The sequence below is a fragment of the Alligator mississippiensis genome, chromosome 8, assembly GCF_030867095.1.
Source record: "Alligator mississippiensis isolate rAllMis1 chromosome 8, rAllMis1, whole genome shotgun sequence".
Taxonomy (NCBI): domain Eukaryota; kingdom Metazoa; phylum Chordata; order Crocodylia; family Alligatoridae; genus Alligator; species Alligator mississippiensis.
In genome coordinates this window covers 71,075,588-71,102,815 of record NC_081831.1, presented here as the reverse complement: position 1 = coordinate 71,102,815, position 27,228 = coordinate 71,075,588, and the positions used below count along the sequence as shown (strand labels likewise).

At 38.1% G+C, this 27,228-nt stretch overlaps 1 protein-coding gene across 3 annotated transcripts in view; it reads left to right on the top strand.

Moving 5' to 3' along the window:
- The window catches only part of STAG2 (STAG2 cohesin complex component), a 116,876-nt gene extending 89,999 nt beyond the window's left edge, over positions 1-26,877 (top strand). For all 3 annotated transcript variants that reach the window (XM_059732828.1, XM_059732829.1, XM_059732830.1), the window contains exons 16-34: positions 79-182; positions 1,226-1,318; positions 1,556-1,645; positions 3,277-3,480; positions 7,057-7,127; positions 7,469-7,556; positions 7,656-7,736; positions 8,465-8,557; positions 10,896-11,070; positions 13,973-14,112; positions 15,540-15,641; positions 17,701-17,849; positions 18,572-18,700; positions 19,141-19,346; positions 19,789-19,978; positions 20,067-20,180; positions 20,987-21,113; positions 21,559-21,636; positions 24,966-26,877. In XM_059732828.1, the coding sequence (XP_059588811.1) occupies positions 79-182; positions 1,226-1,318; positions 1,556-1,645; positions 3,277-3,480; positions 7,057-7,127; positions 7,469-7,556; positions 7,656-7,736; positions 8,465-8,557; positions 10,896-11,070; positions 13,973-14,112; positions 15,540-15,641; positions 17,701-17,849; positions 18,572-18,700; positions 19,141-19,346; positions 19,789-19,978; positions 20,067-20,180; positions 20,987-21,113; positions 21,559-21,636; positions 24,966-24,989 (2,258 nt within the window). In that variant the 3' untranslated portion in view covers positions 24,990-26,877. The remainder of the gene's footprint in view (positions 1-78; positions 183-1,225; positions 1,319-1,555; positions 1,646-3,276; positions 3,481-7,056; positions 7,128-7,468; positions 7,557-7,655; positions 7,737-8,464; positions 8,558-10,895; positions 11,071-13,972; positions 14,113-15,539; positions 15,642-17,700; positions 17,850-18,571; positions 18,701-19,140; positions 19,347-19,788; positions 19,979-20,066; positions 20,181-20,986; positions 21,114-21,558; positions 21,637-24,965) is intronic.
- The last annotated feature ends 351 nt before the right edge of the window (positions 26,878-27,228 follow it).

Below are 27,228 nucleotides of genomic sequence, written 5' to 3'. Positions count from 1 at the left end.
TTGGTGCTTTTCCTCTAATTGTGAGAAAATAGTAAATAAGACAGACCGCACATCTTTTTCTTTTTTTTTTTATTTCAGCTTTAACAGATAGACAAGAAAGTGCACTGATTGAAATAATGCTTTGTACAATTCGACAAGCAGCTGAATGCCATCCACCTGTGGGAAGAGGAACAGGGAAAAGGGTATGTGCTGCAGAGAGACTGTGTAAATCTATAATTTTGTATTTTAAATATTTTGTTCACAATATTTTGGTGTTCACATCTTTCTACTGCACTTCTCTTAACAGTTTCAGTACTCGATTAAGCTAGATGAAAATTGTTTTGTTCAGTACATGTTTAGAGTATAAGAAACTGTTCCTGCTTACAGAAACTGAAGAAATGGCTTTTCTGAATTTTATACATAACCAACACTTGGCTGCCTCATTTTCACATTAAACTTTTAACAATATTTAATACATTTTCTTAAACTGAATATATTTACACTCCTGTTTGAGAAACCACATTTCTTGTTACCACAATCCTGAAAGTCATTTCTGTTTAGTTTGCTCCTTGGTTTTTTTCAAAACAATTTATCCCTAGTATCTGTTCAGAAGCCAATACCTCTTTCTACCTGAGGAGTATCAGCAAAATAAGGGAGAAGGAAATGGTTCATGGTCTTTTTGAAGTACTTAAACCACAACTTCCCATAGTTGTCCTTGACTGTGACCATATTGCTACGCCCCGCCCCCCGCCCCCCCCCCCCCATCTCAAATACTAATTTCAGTGAATGGGCGATTGTTGGAAAGGTGCATCTACCTAGTCATTCAAATGTGCATTTACAAATTCATTTGGATTAGAAGACTGAATTGCGTTTATAAAACAGGAAAAATGTATAAAAAATTATAATCAGACTGACAGACTTTCTGTGTTGAATTTTTTTGCTACTTAGTGGTAAACTATCATAGACTACTCTGAAAATTGAAGTAGCAACCTTAGTGGCATTATGTGGATCGTGCATTTTCTAGTGGAAACTCAATCATCCAGATTTTAGGGTGTTTGTTCTGAAGCAAACTCCCTGAAGTAAAGTGATTGACTACTTCAAAATTTGGCTTAAGTGGATATCATTTTAAATGTTAGGATTAAATCAGTCTTTGAAGAGTCCAGTGCTTTATCAAGTCCCTAAAAATATGAAACGGTGATATCTAAGATTTTTTTTTCAGTTATAAAATTTTATATCAATAATTTAGGTGCTGACAGCAAAGGAAAAGAAAACGCAGTTGGATGACAGGACAAGAATTACAGAGCTCTTTGCAGTGGCACTTCCTCAGTTATTAGCAAAAGTAAGTTTAATTTTATTTGAACTTTGTAGTTGTATATTGTAAAAACAATAGCCAAATGGTGTATGTTTCCAAAAGTGTGTATGTCATTCAAACTGCAATGTGTTAGAAACTTTTCGTTTCTTTATAGTTTTTAATAGTACCTGGATATTATGCAGTTAATAATATAGCAGAAGTATACAAAAATCCCAGAAACCTTTTCATTGATTAATTAATTAATTATTTTTGTTAATTTGACAGTATTCTGTGGATGCAGAAAAAGTCACCAACTTGTTACAGTTACCGCAGTATTTTGATTTGGAAATCTATACAACAGGGCGATTAGAAAAGGTAAGGTATCATAAAAACAAAATTGTAAGGATGGAGTAAGAGACCTATAGTATCTACCAGTGTAGATGAGCCTTTTTCTGGTTATTTTTCAAGATGCTTTGAAAACCTAGGTTTGACTTTCTGAGTTTTGAGGGCTGCTTTCCCAAAATCCAGTTAGGCAAACTTCATGAGGAACATCCAAACATTAGGGTAGCAAATGTACTACATTTGAGCCTGAGATGCATTGTGTGGTGAGAAACCCTTGTGTTGTATTGCTGTATATTCTCACATACAGAATGCCCCAGAATAAAGTACACAACTTGTTTTTGAATGGCACAATGAAGAAAAAAAGAACTTTTCCTTCTAGTAAGTAACTGAATAGCAGCAGCAAGGAAGCCAAACCTGCTCATTGTTTTCTGTGGATCATTTGAAGGCTTTCCTTTTGCTTTCACCCAGTAATTGGCAGAAATTGTTTTTAATGTATTTCCTGGCATATTATACACAGTCTCATCCCTCTTTTGGAGGGGAAAAAGGTGCATGTCTGTAAGAAAATACCATGTATTGTCACAGTGTGGCAGGAGACCCTTCTGTTAAATTTAAGGTGCATCTAAGTGACACAATGTAGTGCTTTGCAGAAATGTCTGAGCTAGCTTGTTCAATTTGAACTGAACTATGAACATCATGCTTTGGAGAAATATCTTTAGAGTAAATGTTCTTACAGTACAAGTACTTAATAAAACAACAGTATGGCATATAAGAGAGATGATGTGTATAGTTCCGTAGTGAAAAGTTTTACTAGTGTGTTATTTGGAGCAATTTCCCCCCCTCCTCCCCAAATATGGGTTATACCTAAGGTATATGACTCAGCCTTGTGCAATACTGGTTCTTTTCAATAATGGCATCCATTGGGACCATATTCACACTTCATGTGCCTTCGCAGATACCCTAGCTGGTGGTGTAAGTGATGAGGCAGTTCTGCCTACCACCTAATTCTTTTTTTACATTGAGGCTGCAGAAAGGAAAACAAAATTACCATATTCTGAAAAATATGAGCACTCTTACTGTGTAGGGTTGTATATCAGAATGCTACTCTGCATGTTACTCACTTTCCCTATTCTTGAAGATTCTTTTGTAAGCAAGACCAAACCTATCTTCCCTGAGAAATAAATGCAGCTTTCTGCTGCTGATAGTCCAGATAGGTTGGGAGCAGATCATTTCAGTTCTGCTATGGCAAGGCAAGTGGTTGCTCAGTGTTCCGCTCTTGAGCACAACCTCTCAGTTACCCCACATCTTGGTAACTTAGGAGAGAAGAAGAAAAGAGCCAGGCACAGAATTCTTTCTTCATTCCAACTAAGGGCCTCAGTTTTTTCTCCAAGCTTCATTCTTCAGGAACTGTAACTCCAGCTCCAGTGCTGTGTATTCAACAAAGTTGAGTTTTGTATATGTTAAATTTGTAGTCTTCACCAAGTTCCACCTTAATTTGTGTACTGATGCAGATCGCTCCTACTCTAAAGATCAAGTTGTCTAGAACAGTGCTTTATGTTTTATATGATACAATCATAAAAGTAATAAACAAGCATAAAAATCTTGCTGCTACAATTGGAACATTATTTTAATGAGCCTTTTATGAAGTTGTGATTTTACTTTTGTAGCATCTGGATGCCTTACTGCGACAGATCCGGGATATTGTAGAGAAGCACACAGATACAGATGTTTTGGAAGCATGTTCTAAAACATACCATGCACTCTGTAATGAAGAGTTCACTATCTTTAACAGAGTTGACATTGCAAGAAGTCAGTTAATAGATGAATTGGCAGACAAGTTTAATAGACTTCTTGAAGACTTCCTGCAAGAGGTATGTAATATGTATGACCCTCTTTTTCTAGTCTTTTAACGCCTTCATTTTCTTGGTGCCTTACTGGTAGAAAGTCAGGCAGAGTTACACCTTAAAGAATAACTCGTTCAAAAAGGAATGGGCTTTCACAGGCAACAGCCTGCTTCCTCAGATGCTATGTTGCTGCCGTAAAAAGCTCATGCCTCTCTGAACCTGTTAGTCTCTGAGGTGCCACTCTGTCCTGACTTCAGTTTAACAAGGTAAACCATTTCTGTCCTTGCTGCCTTATTGCATCAACTGCCAAGTAAGGGGAATTACATTCCCTCTAATTGGGAAACAAAAACTTGGAAAGTAATTATATCATCACCATATAACATGAAGAGATGAATATTTACTGAATATAACATGGAGTGAACCAAGCCAATTTGTATGATATTAAGTTACAGGTATTTCTGCCTACTCTTCTACTATAATTTAAGTATTGGTGGGGTTACAAGCTGCTTAAAGGAGGTTTTTTGTTTGTTTGATTTTGTTTTTTTACGTAAATTATTTTATCACTTCATTTTATATACAGTGTAATTTTTAAATGACAGCGTTCCAAAATTCACAGACTTTGCAAACTCTAGTAACTGACATCCATGCATTATATGATTATGTTGTATTTGGTCTTTTTTTTATTTGTTTTTAATAAATTGCTTATAATACATTAAGCCTAAAATCACCTTTTTCTGCTCATTTCTATGTTTAGATAATAAATCCTATTCCACTGTTGTTTAAATAATAGTGGGAGGAAAACACAGGGGGCATCAATGTATTAGTTATGGTATCCAGAAGTATGATGGAGCACTGGAAGGATGTATAAAATACTGGAATTGTTTCCCAAGAGAAGTGGTGGGAGTTCTATATCTTTTAGTATTTTAAAACAGAAAAGAACAGAATAGTTTTTTTCAGAAGTGTTTCAATCACCACCACAGAAGTGCAGCCATATAACATGATGACAAAATCCCATCCTTGAAAATAAACTAGGATCTTAAGTCATTTTATTGAGTTTTTACTTCTCATGTGTGCTAACAATGAGAAGAACTTCAGTGGCTAATGGCTCTTACTCTCGAGTCCTCACTGCTGTTCTGCTGTCTGGGTAGCTCATGAAGGTGTGCTGTAGGGTCCTTCCTGCACCCCTGTTTACCCTCTTAGGATGTATCCCCATGGGCGGAAACGTGCATTTCCTTGGGGACCACAGCACAATGTGTGGCCCTGCTGCTTGCCCCCAGGGAACATCTGTGCCACGTGTGCTCAGCAACTGTGCTGGCCCCAGCAGCCTTACCTGAGCTCCTGGAGCTGCAACTGCAGTGATCCGACAGCAGTTCCAGTTCTGGGTGTCACGTGCTGCTGCCACATGCCCCCACCCTGTTTTCTTTAGGTGTGGGTTTGTTTTTTTTATCTGGGATCTCTGTGTCAGAAACCACCCCCCCACACTGCAAATTAGCAATGCGAGGAACACCTGCATATGCAGTGCTGTAGACGGCTCTGCAGCACTGCATACCACACATTCACCCTCATCTGGACATGCCCTTAGAGTCCCAAGTGTTTGTGCCTATCTCATGGAAGCAGGCTGGAAACATGCATACAACTCCAATTAACTTGCTTTCTAAGGAAAGCTAAAGGGCAAAGTACTATTTACTACTTAATTGTTCTTGTTGTTTTATAATTCTCTGGAGTGAGACCATTTTTCCTCCTTGATTCTGCTGCTTTAAAGCGAAGGGTACATATAGATGTCCAGTTTCTACCAGGAGAATCGCTTTTCTGGTGGAAACCAGGTGTGTGCAGACGTCCAGGTTTTTTTTTTTTCCCTAGAGCAAAAGTGGCCACTCCAGGAATAACCAAGGTTAAGTCATTCCAAGGAGAATTTCTCCTGGGAGGCTGAGTGTCTACACTTTCTCCCAGGTTCACTCCCCCTGGGGGCTAGGGGAAAAGGCTTCTGTGCCGCCTTGGGACTGGGGTGACTCCAGTCTTGAGATGGCATGGGAACCAGCTGCTCCTGTCTCTCTTATGGACTTGGGAGGGGAGGAGCAGCCACCAGCTCCCCCCTTGCTTCTCACACTGAAGTTCCTGGTGTGAAAAGCTTTGCCACGCTGTTTCCTCCGCTTGGCTGCTGGGCACTGGGAGCTGAGCAGCAGAGAGTCTGCTTCTCAAGCCAGAGTTCTCAGTGCGAGGAGGCGGCAGAGGCTTTGCCCCACTGCTCCGGGCCACCAGTTGCCAAGTGCAAGAAGCATCTCTTTCCCCTGCTGATTTCCTGTTCTCCACTCCTTGCTGCTCAGTCTGGATGGGGAAAGCTTCTCTAAGCATGGCTAGCCTTTAAATCTCTGCTTCCACCACACAGCTCTGTGGCAGGAGAAGGAAGGGGAAACCAGCGTACAGGGAAATGGGCTCAGGGAGGCTCTTCCTGGGGTAGTGAGTCAAAGCCCCTGCCCATCCTCATACTGGAGTCCCAGGTATGTGGAGTGGGCAGCGGGTTTACCCCATTGCTCTGTCTACTCAGCCCCTCACACTGGGAGCTGAGCAGAAGGAGCAGTGCTGCAAGACCCCTGCCTGCTTCTCTCAGTTGAGTCTCAGGAGTAAGAGACAGGCGAGGGTTTGCACCACTGCTTCCTGAGACTGGGAGTAGAGTGGAGAACATCCTTTGCACCACTGCTTCTCTTTGCTTCCCTGGTCTGGGTGGTGAGGAAAGCAGCACGGCACAGCCCCCTGTCTTGGGAAAAGGGCTGTGGGCTGTGCTTCATTTCCCTTCCCTTCAGTCCATTTAGGAAAGGAGAGCAGCCACCTCTGTTCCCTGACTCTTCCTTAAGCCAGACACTGCTCTGCTTGGGGAAGGGACTGGGGGCTTTCCCCCAGTACTCTGCTCCTGAAGACCACTCCTCCCCACCCTGTTCTTGGGATGGCACGAAGAGCATGAGAGAGCAGTTGGCTGCATACTAAATATCTGTTCTGCTCCCTCTTCCCAGAAGGACTTTTATCAGGCAAATTTTCCAAGAAATTTTACCCAGTAGAAACAAATGTCTGTACCCTGCCTGTTTTGGTAACTGAAGCTGCCTAGTGACTGACCGTTTGTAATTACCTGTTTGTGTGAATTGGCATGCAAGGGATATACAGGTATTAGGCTGGCCCAGGGAACTTTTCAGGGGTGAATCAGGGTATGTTGCTAAAAGGTTTAATCGACTGAAGTTTTTTGTATGTTTTTTGCCTAGGTTGAAATACTTGCTGTATCAATATTGACCAATGAGCAATCTGCTCCAGTATCTATTATCTGACAGTGGCCTCTGCTGGACTCTGCAGAGAAAATTGAAACTCCTCTAGAGCATACTTTTGTCCAGTTAGGCTAACACTTTATGTGGCAAACTTAAATAACTTTATCTGGTTACTAGTTTCCCTGAAATAAGAAAATTGATAACTCTTATACCATATCCTAGGTGTTCTGTATCATGTAACTGAACTTCTCCTAGCATATGTATGTATGTATTTGAAATCATTCAAAAATGTTGGTTTCTTCATATTGATGTTGCTAACTTTGCTGGAAACTTTTTTGCATATAAATTACAGGGAGAAGAACCCGACGAAGATGATGCTTATCAGGTCCTATCAACATTAAAAAGAATCACTGCTTTTCACAAGTAAGTGAAATGTATACTGAAAATCTTGCTTTTCGCACTCATATGCTGGTGTACTAAATTGATCATGTTATAATTTTGTGTGGAGCTTACTTCTGTTCTGTGTAGATAACATGCAGATATATATGATGTTGGCAGACGTCGAATAGAAGATGAATCAATTGTATTTACAGCCTATATTTTTACAAAAGTGTGTTTATTATTTACTGGCAAGTTAAACTGATTTTTTTTGTGTGTTTTTCATGAGGACACTTAAAAGCAATATATTTAATAAACATTTAATTCCAGAATTAGTGTAAAAATTCATTTTGTTACGTTTTGTGTGTTTTTTCTCCTTTTGCCAGTGCTCATGACTTGTCGAGATGGGACTTGTTTGGTTGCAACTACAAGTTATTGAAAACTGGGATTGAAAATGGAGACATGCCCGAACAGGTTTGTAATTAAAATGTGAATTTAAGTTAATCAGTGAATATGGCTTGTCACTGTTCTTACTGGTGTATTTATCTAACTCTCTTCTATCTTTAATTGCAGATTGTTATTCATGCACTGCAGTGTACTCACTATGTAATCCTTTGGCAGCTAGCAAAAATTAGTGAAAGCAGCTCCACAAAGGTATGTCATGCTACCGTAGGGTTAGCAATTTAGATATTTGCACTTAACCACAGGGCCATTCCTCAGATATCTGATAGAAATTAGTTTTCATGGAATTCTGCAAGATTAATTTCCTGTTAGAAACTACAGCAGGTCTAGGAACTTTTTAACCCCCCCCCCCCCCCCCCCCCCCCCCCGGTTGCTGTGTGAAGAGGAGAGATGCTGGGTATGCTTTCCCAAATCATGATTGAGAGCGCTGACCCTTCTTTAAAGTCTTCTAGAATTCTTGCACAGCGCAACAGTAGGGGATATAAACTTCGGGTTGGTTAGTGTCGTCATGTTGGAATTGAATTGTATTGGGTTTTCTTTTATTGTGTTGCCACAAAAACATTAAACCTTCACCCAAAAATTTATGCTCTGTTGAATTAATGGAGAGGAACCAAAAGAATTATTTTAAAGTTAACAGCAGTTGAATAATCTTCTAACTCGTTGCTGAAAGTTGTCAAATGAGAAATTATATGGTCTGTTTTCTTTTTCTAATGATACTTTAGAGCATTGGATATATTAGACAAAATTTTGAAAAACCTTCTTGGCAAAATAGAACACACATTTTGTATTTCACTTTTTTGTATTTATTTTTATTGAGCATTTTATGTAACTATAGATTTCTGGGAAAGCAAATAATATTCTTCATTAAAAATGTAAAACTTCATCTGTTTAATTACTCTGTAAAATGCTTTATTTTAAAGGAGGACCTTTTACGTTTAAAGAAGCAGATGAGGGTGTTCTGCCAAATCTGTCAGCACTATCTGACCAATGTAAACACTGCTGTCAAAGAGCAGGTTAGTGACTGTTCGTAGCTGTACTTTTTCATAATATTTTCAAAGCTGTTTAAAAAAAATAAAATAAAAAGTGATTCTGGTGTTGTCAGTATAGGTATATGATGCACACAGCATGAATGCTTGATCTTGGTGTCTCTACTGCCTGGGAAGTCATGGATTTGGGAATTTGCTCTGTCTGCAAATTCTTCACCTTCCAAACCCACAAAGATAGGGATGTGTTTTCCTCTTGGGCAAATTGTTGTAATCAGCCTCACGTCCAGGATATCTTGTATGCATCTCTAGAAAACCCAAAAGCACTAATAACAAACTTGGATCTTTTATCTTGGATGAAAAATGTATCCTATGTTCAGACCTGAGATCCTTCTACTTCATGGAGTGTGGGTCATCTCAGCTCCTTGATCTGAGAGGGTGGGGCAGGGGGCGCGGAGGTGCTGGGGCTGTTTTTTACAGAGATTTTCCAAGTGAATTTCTGTTGATGAAGACAAGAAATGACGTATTCAAGTATTCATCCTAAGACCGTTAAACATACTCCATTAAAACCCAAGCAGATTTTCATGATTTTGTCGCACGTAAGTAGAAGGCCAGCATACATCTCGTATTCAAGGCACAAAGTGTTTGTCTGTGTCCCGAGTGAATGAAACAGGGAATTATTTGAAGGTTGAACTGTTGGTTTAGGTGGAACTCTGTGACCACCTTGGCTACCTTGCAGTGGTTAGGATGGACACCTTTTTCTGTGTTCTCTGTAAAACAGCCCCCTCAAGCCTTATTCACACATTCACAAACCATTATATATATATATAATCCAGTCCATAAACTTCAGAAACTGTATGGGCAAAGGCATGTCAGTCTCCTAAGGCTGAGGTTTCACTTCAAGAGACTGTTTGTTATTTTGGAGTTCACCATGGTGGAGTAGCACATGGGCAGCCACGTGAATGTTACTTAACTTTAGAATAACTGAAGTTCTGTCAGATGTACTGTGCATATATGCACATTCTGCATCCCTGTTTCCCATCCTGTTTTTCTCAGATCACTGCACTCTTAGGTTCATAGTGGAGAAAATGCTCTTGTGTAATAAGCCTGCTCCACCCTTAAAAGTCCTTGGTGGGTGGTTTATGCAGTACATGCACAGCAGTAAAAAATAAATAAATAAATAAATAAATAAATAAATAAAAAAAAAAAAAAAGCTCAAGCATATGAAGTATGTGTGCACACCCAGAAGGGAAGCATTTTGGTTACTTCAGAATTAACTTTATTTAATAGGTCAAATACAATTAAAAGTAATTAGATTTTTGGGTTGTGAATGTTTTGGATCTGATCTGAGGAGTGTGTGTGCTTGAAACAACTCTCCAGAAGATGAATTTGGCTGTTTGTTTGTTAACTTGATGCTTTGTTTGGTTGATTGGATTGATCGTGGCTTTAAGTCACTTCAGAGCAGATTGTTTGCTTTTAAAACATTTGCTTTTAAATTTGACTGTGTCAAATCCCAGTGGTATGTTCACAAAGTAATTTTTTAAGGTTTTCCCCACTAATAATTCATGACTTTTATCTTCCTCGGAGGAATCCAAGAAAGGAGATTCCCTTGAGGCTCTTGTCCTAGAAGATCTGCATCTCTCCCCGTCTTTAACAGGCAACCCTGCAGTCTTCCTACTTCGGGTGTTGGTGCCTAGTGCCTCAATCATCCCTAGCAGCCGACACAGACAAGACACAGGTGGTGGGGTGGGAGGAGGCATCCTGGGACTGGCTGAGTGAGGAGACTGGGATTAGAAAGGCCATGACTAGAAGGATACTATTTTCTTCTGCACTTGTACAGACGCGTAACAAATGGGCCACATGCAAAAGAACAGGTTCTATTTTTCCCCCCAGCTGCTGTGTAAAAGGTCCAGGCAAATGGAGAAATTAATAAGGGTGCATAGTAAGTATTCAGGGACTTGCTTCATTTACAAAAAGTTACATATATTTTCTGATAGCAATGAGGACATTTTTTACATTTTCGTTTCCTTTACAAGATGTTATCATATCTTTCAGCTAGAACTTCTTCTAAGTTAAATTCTAAACTTTCACACAGAATCTTACAAGTATATCAACAGATGTCTCTGGCAGTGTTCTTATCTGAGTCCTATCCGAATGCAGCAAGCGTATACGAAGAAACCTTTTTGTTTACATAATTAGTACCATTGAATGTCAGTTCACCTGTTCCATGGTTTGCAGGGTTGAGCTTTGAACTTCAAATAATTTTCTGCTATGGAAACTTTAGCACCTGCTTGTCTTTTAAATACATTGGAAAATTGAATTTAGTTTGTGAAGAAATTTAGGATGCATCTGTCTTTTTCTTTAACAGGCTTTCACAATTCTGTGTGATGTGTTGATGATTTTCAGCCATCAGATTATGACAGGAGGAAGAGACATGTTAGAGCCGCTTGTTTACACTCCTGATTCTTCGTTGCAGTCTGAACTGCTAAGCTTTATTTTAGATCATGTCTTCATTGACCAGGATGATGACAACAATAGTGCAGGTGTGTGCATCTGTGTGGTCTCACTTTGTGTTCATATCCATGTTGTTCTGGCTTGTGTGCTCATGTAAATCTACTGCCCTCTGTCCTGACAAGTTGCATTTGTGTGGCAGGTCTACACTGCCTCTGACTCTTGGGAATGATGCTGTAAAAACAGCCTCACCTTCTTATTCCAACACTGCATGAGTCAAATGCCAAAAAAACAAATGTAGTCACCATTAGAGCATGTGCTAGGTGCAAGCCAGTGGCTGTACCTGAACTTGAGTGTCAGTGGTACATACCGAACATGTCTACTGCATTTTTTCCAGACTTCGGCAAGCTTAGAGGAAAGGCAAGTGGGTAGGGCCCATTTTCTCCATGGGGCCCCCTAACACAGTTGGAGGCAATGTAGAAATTCAGATTGGTAGGTACAGGGCAGGTGAGGGGATGAAAGGAGCATACTTACACTTGTCGTGCGGATATTAGCTTCACGCTTGGCTTGTGTCCATGTTTCTAATTGCCTGTATGCATGTCTTTAAATGAAAGAACAGTTCTATTAGCCCATTATCTCATCAGTATTCAAATACAAAAACCCATAGATGGAAGAAATTATTCAGTGTGATATAAGAGTTTTGATCTTTAACCAAAGAGGAGAGAAAAATTACACATAATATCGAGGAAAACATATCAGTCAGACTTGTTAGACTGTGAAAGAGAAGAAGCATATATTTCATCCTTTCAGATACTTAAAAGTTAGACTAGCGGAAAGAGTAGAAAATCAATATGAAGAGCAACATGCGCGTGAGCATGCTGTTCCCTACCCTGCAGACTGAAATCTTTAAGTCACTCTAAGTGTAATTCCCATTCCAGGAATGAGTCTATTTATAAATCTTGTGAAATTGTTTTTCTTGAAAAGCTGAAAAACACGTTTAACAATTCGTTTCTTTCGGTCTCTGAAGAATTTACTGGTTAACCTAGAACCTAAGGGTGTGTGTAGATGAACCAGGGCCACTAAATTGAAGCAGTAGGTTTTCAAAAGCACCACTTCAGTTTAGGGCCTTTCAAGTCCCCATGTTGTGTACACACCTGAACTTACCTGCCTCTCTGGCGGTGGGGATGGGAGGGCGAGCTGCCGGTGGACAGAGTGGTCCCTGGCCTGGGGTGGGGTGGTGCTTCTCCCCGTGGCAGCCCTGCCTGCAGGCACCCGGCTTGGGTGATCTTGGGGAGCACTGCAGCTGTGGAGGAAAGCACTGGGCCCCTGCGCAGCTCAGGCAGGCTCCAGGGGAAAAAATGTCTTGGGCTGAGCCCGCCTTTCTGTGCTGCTGCCAGGCTGCCTGCAGGGCTTCCTGTAGTGCTGCAGAGCTGCACAGAGCCCGGTGTTTTGCTCCATGGCTGTAGGGCAGGAAACTAAAACTCCTCAGAGGAGTTTGTTTTCTGTGTCGCAAGTCATTTAAGGCGCATTACGCCGCTAAATTTGCTGCAGCGGCGCAATATGCCGCAGATGCGTGCAGACACCAACACCATTAAAGCAGTGCAAAAGCATTTAACCTGCTTTAAACTGTCGTACACATATGCCCCTCATTTCATATACAAACGGCCTAAGACTAAAGCTCAGTGCTCTTTCTCTGTCAGTGGCAAGTAGATGTTTTAGAGGGCTTGTCTAGATGATTTATTCCTCCTCATACCTTCTGTGGCACCAGCCATCATTGGTTTAGGTTAAGGCAGGTGCTGCATTTAGCCCAAGTCTGGGAACAGGTCCCATGCGAGTCAGCTCGGACCCAGGAGCAGCCCTGGGTGATGGAGCTCCACGGCCTGGATCTGGCCCATGGGCTGGATCTTGAACACCACTCGTATAATCCCTTTTTAAACGGGGTGTATACTTTCTGCTTCTACACCTCCTGTGGTAACAATTTTTGCAAGTTAACTGCACTACATAAAATTTAGGACAGCTTAATGGGTTAGTTAATCAGCCTTGACCAAATTAATGCGTGCGCTTCAGTTATCCCGTGTCTTAGAGCACATTGAAACTTTTACAGTTACCTTTATAGTTTGCTCATTACCTGCTATCTTTGGTTCTCTTGGATACACTTGTAGTAATACTAATAAATATTTTACAGAGAAAATTATTAGTTTAATAAGGTTTCAGAATGGAAACTAGATAGCCACAGGTGGGTGTGATAAGACCTTTTCAGTTTGGTCTCAAGTAACCACAATTAAAGGAGTTTTCACAGAATTCCACGAAGCATAAAGAAGGCTACTCAAAGGGCTCTAACGTGTTGTTTTTTAAAGTGCAACATAATCTAATTTTCTCTTCTTTTCTTGAAAAGCAAAAGAAAAGCAAGTGCTAAATAACTGGGAAAAAACAATACCTTTGGAGTTCTAGTGGAAATATATCTAGGTCACCACAATTTAACTTTTGCTAAAAGAGGCTTCAGCAATTTTACAGTTTGATAATGAAAGAGCAGTTCTTTAAGATGCTTTCATTAAACCGTTAAATTTTGACCACACCTTTATACACATCAGTTCTGCCACAAGAGAAGTCTGAATTGGTTATTTTAATTCTAGCCACGTTCTAATCTTATGTCTGCACAGAAATCTTAACCACGATGGCAAACGTAGCAGAGGGTTGTGCATTTGCTACTCCAGCCCAAACAACCTCTATATCCCCCTTTATTCTGCTAACAGATCTGAGAATAGAGCTCTTCAATCCTGACTCCTTTTACTTTACCCTGACTACTAGAACACACTTTGCTCCTTCATGTTAATATTAACTTAAAGAGGGTAAAGGCTAGGAACTGTTAAACCACTAAGTTAATATTTCTGAGTTCAAAACACAAGCAACAACAAAAAAAAACAAAGCACACAGACAAACAAGCCCCTTGCCCCCCAAATAATCTGGGATTTCACTGTTTTCAATTCTTTCCAGATGGACAGCAAGATGATGAAGCTAGTAAGATTGAAGCATTGCACAAAAGAAGAAACTTGCTTGCAGCTTTTTGTAAACTTATTGTATATACTGTGGTGGAAATGAATACTGCTGCAGATATTTTTAAGCAATATATGAAGGTAAGTCTGAAGACTGCACTTTATAAAATGGTGAACATTTATTACAAAACAAAACTTCAGTCTAAGACTCTATTTCAGCTGTCATCAGACCTTTCCAGATACTGGCTTCTTTATACGAAAGAGATTTTAAAATCAAAATAATTACTACTTCCCAGAATATTTTTCACATGGGGAAAAATTTATTCTGATGGATTATGCTTTCCTTTTAGCTGTATAAAAAATTCTGTAGAACTGAGTTTTAACCATATTGGGTATATTTATTTTCCCTTCCTGATGTACAACAGACTTCTCTCCTTATTTCAGTATGGAAAGTTAGCAGGCTTTTTCAGCTTGTTTAGGTGTATAGAAACCAATTAAATTATGACTCAAATTCAAACACAGAGGAATATGATGGTTTTTTCACATGAATCCCATTCTAGCATGCTTTTTTTCCCTTGACCTTTTATATAAGGGAAAATTCATTGGATTGGGAAGAGAGAGACTTTTCCTACCAGATAGAAATATTTCTGATTAGACTTATCACTGCCTTAATTCAACAGAAAATATCTTCTAGGTATCCAGTCACACGTTAATCTAGAATGTTCTTGTTGGGGCATAATTAAATCTTTGCTCCAGGTTTGTAAGCGGGTATTAGATATTCCATGCTGCCCTATTTGAGCATCATGCTGCTTGCAGATGTTAAAAGAAAAAAACAAACGGCACTTCACCTGAAACTTGTTGTGTTCCCGTGCTGAGCCCAGCGCATGCTGAGAAGAGGCAGTGCGTTAGGTGGACCCAGCTCATCTGACATCTGTATAGATCAGGTGCTTAAGTGGGACTTTTTTTTATCTAGTAGCTGATTGAATCAGTTTTAGATAAGCGCCAAAACCCCATTGAAGCGCCCAATTTCTACAGATGCTGTAGAGGTGGTGGAACTAACATGCTGCTGCTTCTATTAAAGCATGTGGGGTTTTTTTTGTTTTATTTTGTTTCATGTCTGCATGTAGCCCATAGTGCAGGCAAGTTAAAGGATAAGGCTGTGGAGGCTAGGTAGCTCTTGTGTGGAAGTGCAAGATGGATACCCCTTTTGTCTTAACAGCTAATGAGATCTCCTCTCCCAAAAGTCAATACAGCTATTCATTGTATATTTTACAGATGTGATTCAGGGTCAGCCTTGAAACTAAGTAGGTCATTCTGCCTCTGTATAAAGATGACTGACATAAACAAAAGTATGAAGACAGTGGAAAGCTTCTCAATTTTTTCAGTACTTTTTGGGAAGTTTTTAGTTTATAATTTTGATAACAAATGAGGAAAAAACGCTTAACACTTCTTATTTCGTTGAACGTACATGAGTTTACTTAATTCATTGTTCTCTTCTAAAGTGCTGTGCAGCTAACTACATTTTACTGTTGTCTAAAGTTCAGCTGTTTTTCATGGCTTTTTTCTAGTATTACAACGATTATGGAGATATCATCAAAGAAACAATGAGTAAAACAAGACAGATAGACAAAATCCAGTGCGCAAAGACACTTATTCTTAGTTTGCAGCAGGTAAGAGTTGTGTACTGTGATATTTTATATACAAGGACAGCTCTACTATGCATTTTGTACGCAGGCAGTGTTAAGAACTAATGAAATAGTGTGTAGAGGGTTATGTCAAAGGGAGATATTAAGCTTAAAAGTAACACATTGCAATAATTTTCTTCGGTGACTTTAAAAGTGTTGATGCATGCGTTTTCTTATTTTGATAGTTTTTATTATCGTAAGCTACTCTGAGCCGTACTGGATTGCTTAGGATGTAAATCTAAATAACAGTAATAATGTTTTCAGTATGTTAACAGTAATGTTAGCAATAATGCATATATTAAAGGAAGGTGAGGAAAAGAATAAAAACTAATGAAGGACACTGAGACTTTATGCTATTTTTCAGTTCTGAAACAGTAGTTGGAGACTCCTGTTCAATTTAATATTGTGATGATTGTGTTGTAATTCAAAACATTTATGAGGTTTCGATTAAATCAACAAGAAAAATAGTCTCTTTTTACTGTGCTTGTCCTAAAAAGGAAGGAAAACATTTCTGCAGTATTTAATTATTCTGTTTTGCGTTAATATTTGGCAGAGGCTTCATCATCTGTGAAGTGAAAATGTAGTTTCTTTCTTCAGATAGTGGCATCATTCAGATGGTCTGAATGGTGGGCTGACTCCCACTTGAACTCTGGGATTCCACCGGAGCAGTAGCCACAACCTGCGTGCACTTTTTGTATACAGTTTTTGTTGACGCTTTCCAATTGGCTAAAATTAGCATTTTCTGATGTCACATGAATGACTGCCATTACATCAGTCTCTTCTGCACATTCTATAAATAGCCCTAATGATTTTAAAAAGGTAGTAAACAGTACAGTAATGAAAGCCACGTGATACTGACTTGACAGGAGTTCCAGTGACAGTAAGGAGGAGTGCTAATAAGAAGAATTCGGTTTGTAGTAAATAAGACATTAAACTTAGAAAAATGCTAGAAAATGTGTCAATGGAAGTACATAATAGGGAAGAAATCTTGCTGAAAAGATACTCAAGTAGAGGTATGAACAGAAACTAGGAGACAACCTTGCGGTGTGATATGCACATCATTGACCTCTTTCTGTTATAAACAGATGCTTCATGGACTTGGTTGCTAATAATTATTCTGTTTGTAGCCCTTATATAACTTGTATAAGTGAAATGTATAGAGAATGCTAACAAAATGATTGGGAAGCTAGAAGAGTTGAGAGTAAAAATAGTTCGATGTGTGCAGCTTTGCCAAGTATTGATGTCTGCGCATAATTGAAGGATGTAAATACCAAGGAAGAAATCTGGGCTGCATTGAAGTCAGTGGAAGCTTTGACTTCTGTGAGGCCAAGATTTCACTTTTAAGATTGGGAGAAGGAACTTGATTTATGGTATTACACAGGTGACTTAGTAATGTATAGTAGTATATGTTGAATAGGCACTTACAGACTACTCTGATTGGGGTTTCATAAAAACCTACATTGATGGAAGAGAAATATCTAGGGCAGTAGTTTTCAACATTTTTAGACTCTAGCGCCCCTCCATAATTGTTGGGAGTCAGGTAGCTCCTCATTTCAAAATAATGCATTTATTGCAGTGCTTACCACTTCTCAGGATACAGTGGGAAAGGGGTGGGAAGCGAGGACTTCATGGCTGGGCAGGGATGAGAGCACCCTGCAGCACTCTTAAAAGCATCTCATGGCACCGCAGGGTGTTGTGACCCCCTAGTTTGGAAGCACTAATCTACGGTAACTGTCAGAAAAACTGAAAGAACAAGGTGTCTTTAAAATGTTAAGTAGCCTGGTTGAGAATGTGCTGAAAGTCATGTTGACCAGGATACAAGTTTTGAGACTAAGCACAATATTAGACAGTGTACTTAAAAGAACAGTTCTGAATAGTCCAGAAATTGCGCTTGTATAAACGTAGGTTTATGTTGTCTAACTATGAAAAGTTCATTTTTTTTCAAATTACAGGAGTGGGAATCATGTAGTTCTTGATCAAGTTTTGTCTATTTCTATCTTTTTGTTAACCAGTAAATATCTTTCTTCCTGATTATTTTATACAGCTCTTCAATGAGATGATTCAAGAAAATGGTTACAACTTTGACAGATCGTCACCAACGTTCAGTGGCATTAAGGAACTTGCTCGGCGCTTTGCTTTAACATTTGGACTTGATCAGCTCAAAACAAGAGAAGCTATTGCAATGTTACACAAGTAATTGACTTTCGTTGTTTTTGAAAAAGCTGCTGATTTTGAGTCAGTGTTTTAACATCAGGATTTAAAGAAGGAAATTTGGGGAGCTTATCGAAGTGGTGTACTAATCCAAAATGCATTGGCAAAATGAAAGTTCTTCAATTAGCACTGATCTCTTATTAGTGAACACGGGTTTTTTTCTATTGTTAGTGGTTTTTCAGAATTTTAGATGGATGTGATTGCACCGTGCCAAATGTGGGGGTTTGACCGTGCCATGGCAAGATCAGAGCTAAAGTACTGAATGGTTATAGCTCATCAGCCACATTTTAGGATCCTGTGAAACCTCTGTATTAGGTCGTGAAAAAAATAGCTTTAAGCTTCTGATTGTTGACAGCTAGAATTGGTCTGGTTGGTTACTGGTAAGAGTGGATGTTGTCATTTGGAAGGACGAAGCTTGTTTTCTGAGTTCAGAGGATTAAGGTGAATTGGGTGATAGCATCTCCTATTTATCTAGGAGTAGCATTGACAGATCTTAAGGATTATTATTAAAGGAGGTCACACACTTAGTATATCTGGAAGAATTTTTTTTGACCTAGAAACTTTTGTTCATGGAAGAGTAATACAACTCATTAGGGACTTTTTGGTACTTTAATGTTGTTGGGAGGGAATCCTGTGGAAAACTGTATTTGATACTCTTTTGTAGAGAGATTTATTCTGATTCTAAATCTTAAACTTATTTCCAGAGATGGCATAGAATTTGCTTTTAAAGAGCCTAATCCACAGGGTGAGAGCCATCCACCTTTAAATTTGGCATTTCTTGATATTCTGAGTGAGTTCTCCTCCAAACTTCTCAGACAAGACAAAAGAACAGTGTAAGTATTTCTATTTTAATATTTTGAAGTTTTAAATAAATATATGAAATGTCTTAGTTGGGAATCTTTAACTATTGCCGCCTTTAGCATTAGATAGGCATAGTGTTCCTATTGCTAATACTACAGTACATTTTAGTAATCCTGAAAAGTAATAGAAAATCATAACCATGACCAAGTATTTTAGCAGAGTTCCCTACTTCTTATAGGAGTAATACCAGCACAGTCAATTAAGAACTAAGGAAAAACTTGTGTATATTTGTTCCTAATTTTCTTAACTTTAGATTGGACATTTCTGTTAGATGAGGAAAGCATGAAGACCGTGCTGATTCAGATTTGAGTAATCAAATTTGTGTACTTTGAAATATGGGAATAGCTTGTTGAAGAAGTCTTTGAATGTTTTTAGTTATTTGGGTTGTTTTTGGTGTTTGTTTTTTTTTTAGGTATGTTTACCTGGAGAAGTTCATGACTTTTCAGATGTCTCTACGAAGAGAAGATGTGTGGCTTCCACTCATGTCTTACAGGAACTCTTTATTAGCTGGAGGTGATGATGATACTATGTCAGTTATTAGTGGAATCAGCAGTCGAGGCTCTACAGTAAGAAATAAGAAAACAAAGCCAGCAACAGGGAAGCGGAAAGTACCTGAAGGTGTGAACTTTTCTATTATGAAGTATACTCAAGTACCTCTTCAAAATTAATAGAACCTACTAAATAAACCAAGGCTCTAGCTTTGTATTTTTATACTTGTTACATTAATTACTGACCTTCTATAATATTTTTAAATCCTAATTTTTGTTTATGTATTTCGTGCTATGATATGACATAAATGCTTAGAGAAAATAAAAGGCAATCTAATTACTTAATTGGAAGTACAGAATCGAAAGGGTTTTCAAACAGTTACTGCAGTGGTCAATTGTCAAGGTTTTTTGGAGCTTATTTTAATAAGTTTCTTAATGGTTAAGGAATTGGGCTTTGGTAAAACAAAGTGTAATGTTCTTAAAAAGTATTATGTATTTCTTAAGTTATGTTTAAGTAACTTCATTTTTAGCTGGACTTGAAAAAATATGTTAATACTGTTTCTGTTCTCCAGCTGAAGAAAGCAGTAGTAGTGATAGCATGTGGCTGAACAGGGAGCAGACAATGCACACACCAGTCATGATGCAGACTCCACAGCTCACTTCCACAATCATGAGAGAGCCCAAGAGATTGCGACCTGAAGAGAATTACATGGGCGTCTATCCTATGCAGCCTGAACACCATCAAGCTCCACTTGATTACAAGTATGTAGAAATGGTGAATTAATATATTGTACTACTGCTCAAATACAAATCTAGTTCACATTTAAAGGAAAGTAAAATTCCTTTTAAGCACACAGGTAACGTGGATGTTGGCCCAAAGACAACAAGAAGAAGCAGCTAGGCAACAGCAGGAGAGGGCAGCAATGAACTATGTCAAACTGAGAACCAACCTTCAGCATGCCATGTGAGTAAAGTTACTGAAATTGTGGGTGGTTTTGGTTCCTCATCCATGGCTTTACTCATAAGAGAGGGGTTCGTGTTTTTTTTTTTTTTTTTTTTCCTTGGCCCAGTGCTTGTAGGAGTCGTGTGAGAGTGCTGCAGAGCTATTAGCCTATCGGTTGATTAGCTAATTGACAGACAGTTAATAAATGGAAAGTGGGCAGACCTTTCATCAAGGTGGTCGCCTACAGCCTGGTGCTACCCCGTGCTAAAAATAACAAATTGGCAAATAATCAAAGACAAAGCAAATAATCAGAAATAGGGAGAATAAAACCAACTATATTATACAACAATAACCGATAACAAAATATACAGCAATACGAATCCAAAAACTCTCTTCCCTGTTAACAACAAACAGTGCAGTGACCCACACAGAAGAGTGGCCACTGGGGGTGTCAGAGAGCAGGCTCTTGCTGCCAACCTGTCAGTGAGACAGCAGCACATCAGTCACTCGCCACTCTGACACCTCTCCTCCTCCACCCCCCTCCCCCGCCACTGAGCCCTTACTTGTGCCAACAGTCCCACAAAACACTGCAGGGGATTGTCCTAGGACTTCACTCGAAGAACATGCTGGACCTGGACCATGCAGACCATAGTCTGGATTGGGCCCCTAGATCCTCCCTCAACCTCTGTCCATGCTTTTACCAGTACTTTTCAGTACAATTGTAATTTATATCCAGCTGTATGTTAGGTTCCAGGAAATCCTAATAATTTTGCTACACATTTAATATTCAGGTCAGTATTAAGTATATTTTCTTTACATTTTTGCAGTCGGCGTGGTACAAGCCTAATGGAAGATGATGAGGAGCCAATTGTTGAAGACGTAATGATGTCATCGGAAGGGCGAATTGAAGACCTCAATGAAGGCATGGATTTTGACACCATGGATATAGACTTGGTAAGCAAATTAAAAATATATTAATTTTAATTAAACCTGGTATTGCAGTTAATCAGTTCTTATATTTCAGTGTTCTTTGCACAGCAGAACACGTAGTGGTTGTATTTTGGAGAAAAAAGTTGGCTTTAACAAGTCAACTTTGCTGCAAATGTTGGCATCTTGACAGTGCATTTTTTGTAGTTACTAGTTTTCTTGACATTTTATTTTATTGAATCAATGTGTTTTAAAATAATTTGTCACTTTTCTTACCAGTTTTACTATTCGCTTGCCATAAACGGTGTGCGTGTGTGAAATAGTTCAATAGGAATAAGTGTTTTCCTAGGAATAAGCTTTTACGCTTTTTCAGTCAACATCTACCTTTAGTAAAAGAGAAATTTTGTTTCTCTTTAAGTTGAATTACTATTAGTGTTTTGGATGATCTTTCATTTCTTGCTGCTTTTTTTAGCCACCATCAAAGAATCGGAGAGAGAGAACGGAGCTAAAACCAGATTTCTTTGACCCTGCTTCAATCATGGATGAATCGGTAGGTTTAGTAAAATGAAGGGAAAGTTAAACCTAAATTCCAATCATAAGACTGAACTATAGGAATGTGTATAATTGGAATGGAATATCAGAGATTTGTATTTGCTTCAGTATTAAGTTGTCATTAATGTATGTACAACTGATATTCAGCTTTGGGCTGAAATTCACTTGTAAAAAAAAAAAAAAAAAGTCAAATGCTGAAAATACAGTAATGAAATTGTTTCAGGGGCGTACTTGGTAGCCGTGTTGGTCTGAGACAAAAAGACATACAAAAAACTAGAACTCTTGGTTCCAAAACGATACCTTTTATTAGACCAACTGGACAATGGCTAGAAAAATTGTCCTTTTCTGCAAGCTTTCGGGATCAAAGTCCCTTTGTCAGGCTCTGGGAAAAGTGGTAGATGGTACAAGGGGAATTATTACCATCTTGTACCATCTACCACTTTTCCCAGAGCCTGACGAAGGGACTTTGATCCCGAAAGCTTGCAGAAAAGGACAATTTTTTTGCCATTGTCCAGTTGGTCTAATAAAAGGTATCATTTTGGAATCAAGAGTTCTAGTTTTTTGTACCTTATGAAATTGTGATGCTTCATATTATTGATATTGATTGTTTCTCATCCCAGATATGTAGGTGATATAAATAATCTTGAACATATTAAGTAGACACGACAGAAATACTACGCTGTGTGTGTGTCAAATTTGCAAGTATCTAATTTTTCATGTTTTCAGTGTAGTATTACATCAGCTGGTCAAAAGCAAAGCCCTTCACCTTGAAAAGAGGGCATTACTTAGATCGTGGAAAGGCATTTCTTAGGGAGCAGTTATTTGTGTATTTTAAAGTGTAATTGAACATTAAGATCAAGATACATTTGTGACCAGCTAAGCTATTCTGCTGATGTTACAGCCAATTATCAACAGTAAGATAGCTGGGATCTCCAAACCAATCAGCGTATATGCACCCCACACTACTTGTGTTAAATAGGTTAAAGAGAATCTAAATGGAAGAGAAATGCTTAAGTGTATTTTCCTTACCTTTGTAGTCAGCGCAGGTATTTTCATTTTCCATATTAGGCTTTAGCTGCCTTTGGAGCTAAAGCTTCTGTAATTCCTATTTTCACTGCCACCCTTTCCCCTTTTTCTCCACCCTACTTTTTCTGTTGTCTGCAACGCACTCTTATGAATTTGTCATTTTAAGTCAGCTGGATAAGCTATGAACTTTAGTTCCACTTGTTTATGACAACATTGAATGGGCAGTAACAAGCTCTAGCAAATAGGCAGCCAGTTTGGCAGGTAAGGGCATCAAGAGGGTGTCCTGAGCATCCTGAAAAATTTGTATGTGTGCACATAAGCTCCCTAAACATAACTTAAAGATTTCCTCACTTACTTGTTCATGTGTTCCTCAGGTAACTGATTTAGTGCACCTACTTCTTGAAAACTTTCATTTCATATTTAAGATTCAGTGTTTTGTCCTCATCCTTGCTTTTCACAAAGCGATAACCATGGAACTCTACTAGTAATCTTTTCATCATCTGTCTGAAGTGATCACTTTCAGCATTCATTAACTTGCTATAACTGTTCTACTGTCAACAAAATGCATGGTTACAGTGTTTCTACTCTGACAGTTCCAGCGTCAAAATCACTCATCTAATAACTTTTACATTGGTTTGTTTTCCCTTTTTTTTTGTTGCCATCTATCTTCAAACATGCACAGAACACATACTATGGCTCAGGCTTTCCACCATAAAATAGAGCATAAAGTAAAACATACACCTGTACCTGCAGTTTGGCAATGATTCCACACGATGGCAGCATATTACAATTTTACTACTGCAAAGAGCTTTCAGAGTATGTAAAATGAATTAAGGAAATGTGTTAAGACTGCTGATTCACATTGTTTAAATTGAGGCAAATCTATTGTTGGGCTATTAGTTATTTCAAAGGTAATGATTAGTCCATATAAAAACATGGCTGAAATTTGTATCAGTATTTTAATTACATAAATCAGTTTATGTGCTCAGATTTCTATAAACACAACAAAAAAATCCTCTGGATAGGTTTGCTGTAGTTTCTTCATGTAACCGCATCCCCAGATGCCCCCACTCCTGGAGTTTGTGCCCTTCTGCATGGACCATGGGAACATTAAAGCAGTTAGGCACAGGGTGGACCCATCATAACCTATGTGCACACATTGTCCAGACAGCTATTATTTGGAACTGATTTTTAGTTTGTAAGAGAGTCGCAGTGGCTCCCCAGTTCTTCAGTACTTGTTCTGTGGTCCATGACACCTAGGATAACTGATACCTCATCACACTGTATTTCTTTGTGTGCATGTTGTATAATTTACTTTTGTTGCATGCTGAGTGACTCCTTTTGTTTTAGTAGCAAGATCAATGGTAAGAGATGGTTTAGATCCAGAGGGGGAGGTACCTTACCAGCAGTACCAGATAACTACTTGCTGCAGTAGGAAGTGAAGTTTCTTTTATGCATCTTCACTGCTCTTTCTGATCCTCAAAGTCCAATACAAAGCAAGGCAGGAAAATGAGCACATGATCCTGATGTTCTTGGTATGGGCTCGCCAATGGTGGAACCTGCTTTCAGTGGCTTAGGAAACTTCTTCCTTGCTCTCCCTGTTGTTGGATGTTTCCTAGAAGTGTGAGCAGATACGTCATCCTGATCAAGCTTTCCTTCACTTTAATCATGTAGTCTGTCAAGTGAGGAGGCTTTGGCTTTATCTGATTACTGACTAGTTGGATTTTTCTGAATGTTGCCTCCATTGATACCTGCTATTTAGTCTCTGTATCCTGGACAGCAACTGAGGGACAAGATGTCTTCTTTGTAGACATAGTCTCTGCACCAGGCAATGCATGCTTATAGACTACCCCATCCCAGACTAACTGCTCTCTAACAGTTCTGGAGACTGCGCACCATGGCACTCGACTTCAGATTTGAGCCTGTGGAGCTGTCATCTTCAAAGAACTCCAGATAGTTAACTCATGGAAAACTTACTAATTTTCAGCTATTACCTAAATTCATAGGAATATGAAGACCCGTGCTGCTTTTTGATGGACCTACGTTTTAATTTCTTGGGATCTTCTAATAAATACGAGTTGTTCTGTTTTCAACACTACAACAGACTTTGCAATTTCCTCTGCATCATGGCTAATTTTGGAATGAGGGAAGGATAAAAACCTTAAATATGTTCAAGGCATGTATTTGTGCCTTAACATGACATTTAATCTTGTCGTACTCTTTTTTACATGTATGTTAGAAAATGCAGAAACCTATAAATTGAATGCCAGGCCATTTTTAATACATATTTTTCTCTTTTAGGTTCTTGGGGTGTCAATGTTTTAATACCAGATCAGCAAATAAATCAGTGGTGAAGTCATTTTCTAAGTGGAAGAGGAAGTTTTTAAATACAAAATTGTGGTAGATACAGTGAAATTCTGAACAGATTTTTCTCTAAGGAGAATGACATGCTTTCAAGATCAAGTGCATTGAAGGGGCAGTTTTGTTTGCCTGAAAAATGAAATGTAAAGGACAAGTAAACAATTTGAGGATAAGCTACAGTTTTTGTTGGAAAACCAATGTTTTATTTATGTGTTATCAGTTTATTTCCAAATCATAACAAGTATTGCCTCCTTAGTTTTGATCTAAAAGTCTGAGAGGGGTTTGATACCAATTTGTTAAGGCCCTCTCTTTATTCTTTGCCTGGTTGTACTAAATCATGAGCTCTGCTGGATTCCTGTTTACATTTGTGGACTGAAATGGTAGATGAATTGATTTTTGTAGAGTAGTAGAACCAGAAGTTTTGACATTTTAAATTAAATGCTTAAATTGCATCAAGAGAAGCTTTGTTTTAATTATGATAACCACATAAAAAAGTAAATGTAGCAGAAATTTTATCGACACTTTTTTCATTTAAAATGTTTTTCAAATCCAAAAGCATCACTATAACCTTCTCTGAAAGGTCCAGAAACCACGAACTTCCAGAAAGCAACAGAACTCAATCTTGCTTGCCCATTATCAACCCTGAAAGTTTGCTTGTCCTTTAAGAAAAAATGTAATGTTGTGAAATTCCTTCCAGTAGTGCCACTGTATTTTGTCTCCAAATAAAGAAGCTTATTGTAGTATGTTTGCAGAAAAATTCTAAACAAAAATTATACAGCTTATTAGAGTGTGGGAATAGGGATCTAAATTTTAAATAAAATTATATATATATATAAATTGGTGCTGATTTTATAATTGCGCAGTTTGTTTAGTTTTTTCTTACTTTTAAATTCCAACTTAAAATTATGAGGTTTCAGAAATATATTGAAAGTTTAACAATGTTTAAAAATAGAAAAGCATGAGAATTCATGCTTTAAAATGATTTTTAAATTTGTATTTTATATTGTTTTATCTATCTGTCTTTGCAAGCAGTCTTCAGGTTAAAGATACTTCTAACAGGTTACAGTACATTTCCTCTGTATGTAAATTAGATTGGATAATAGAAATTCATAAACAACCCATAATATTCTTTGAAAGCTAAGCTTTAAACTTCATTTTGTGTCCTTTCATAAATAAATTAAATCAGTCTAAAACAGAAAGTGGATCTATGCCATTTTGACATCAACTCATTTTGCAAGGCTTAGGCAGCTAGACATCATTTTAAAGGAAATATTAACTTATATTACATATGTATATTTTTTGTCAGTTGTCTCTCAGTTCTTGAGGTATATTATTTTAATCATTCCATGCCTTAATATGCTTGCAATACAAGAATCTCCCCAAATGGGTGAATACAAAAAGGCTTCCTGTTTCTAGATTCAGAAAATAAACATTGGGCTGTGGTAGCCAAAAACCATAGGTTATCTAAAGGATCATGATAAAATATAATTATTTTACTAAATCATGGGGTAACAACAAACTCAAAAACAGATCTGCCTAACTCATTTTACGTAAATAAATATTCTCATGTCTAAAAGTACTGCCTATATTGTTTTTCACACCACTGCATTTAATAGAACTGCTGAGAGGACTGTATATATGATTTTAAACTTAAGTTGATTTTTTCTTACTCTTGAAGGAGTGTTTCTTTGTGAAAGCAGTTCTTACAGCTTTATGTTTTCAACCAGCTAAAAATGTTTTATATATTTACCTTAACCTGTTGTCCTCCACATTCTATTGTCCTAATTGTACTGTTTTCTGATTTGTATTTATGTCTTGAGACAGTAACTTTTTGAATAAAAATAAACCTACAGTATGTTGTATGTTTGATCTTTTTAAATCGGGTAGGGGAATACAATGAAAATAAGGGTGTAATGCAAATGTTATGTTTATAGAAATCAAATCTTTTTCCATGTCTTTTAAGTGTTTGTCTCAAGAGTTGGGATACTGTATGGAAAACTGCACTGTTTTATATTTGTAATAAATTGTACAAGTTTTTAAAATGTGAATAAAGCACTAATTGGGTTAATAATTTAAAGTAGAAAAGTTATGCAATCATGACTGTTTTAAATGTTCTTTAATCTGAGGTTAATTGCTATACAGAACATTAACTGTAAATACAGAGTAAGATTTTCTAGTGTTAGTACTTGAAAATAAAATTAAG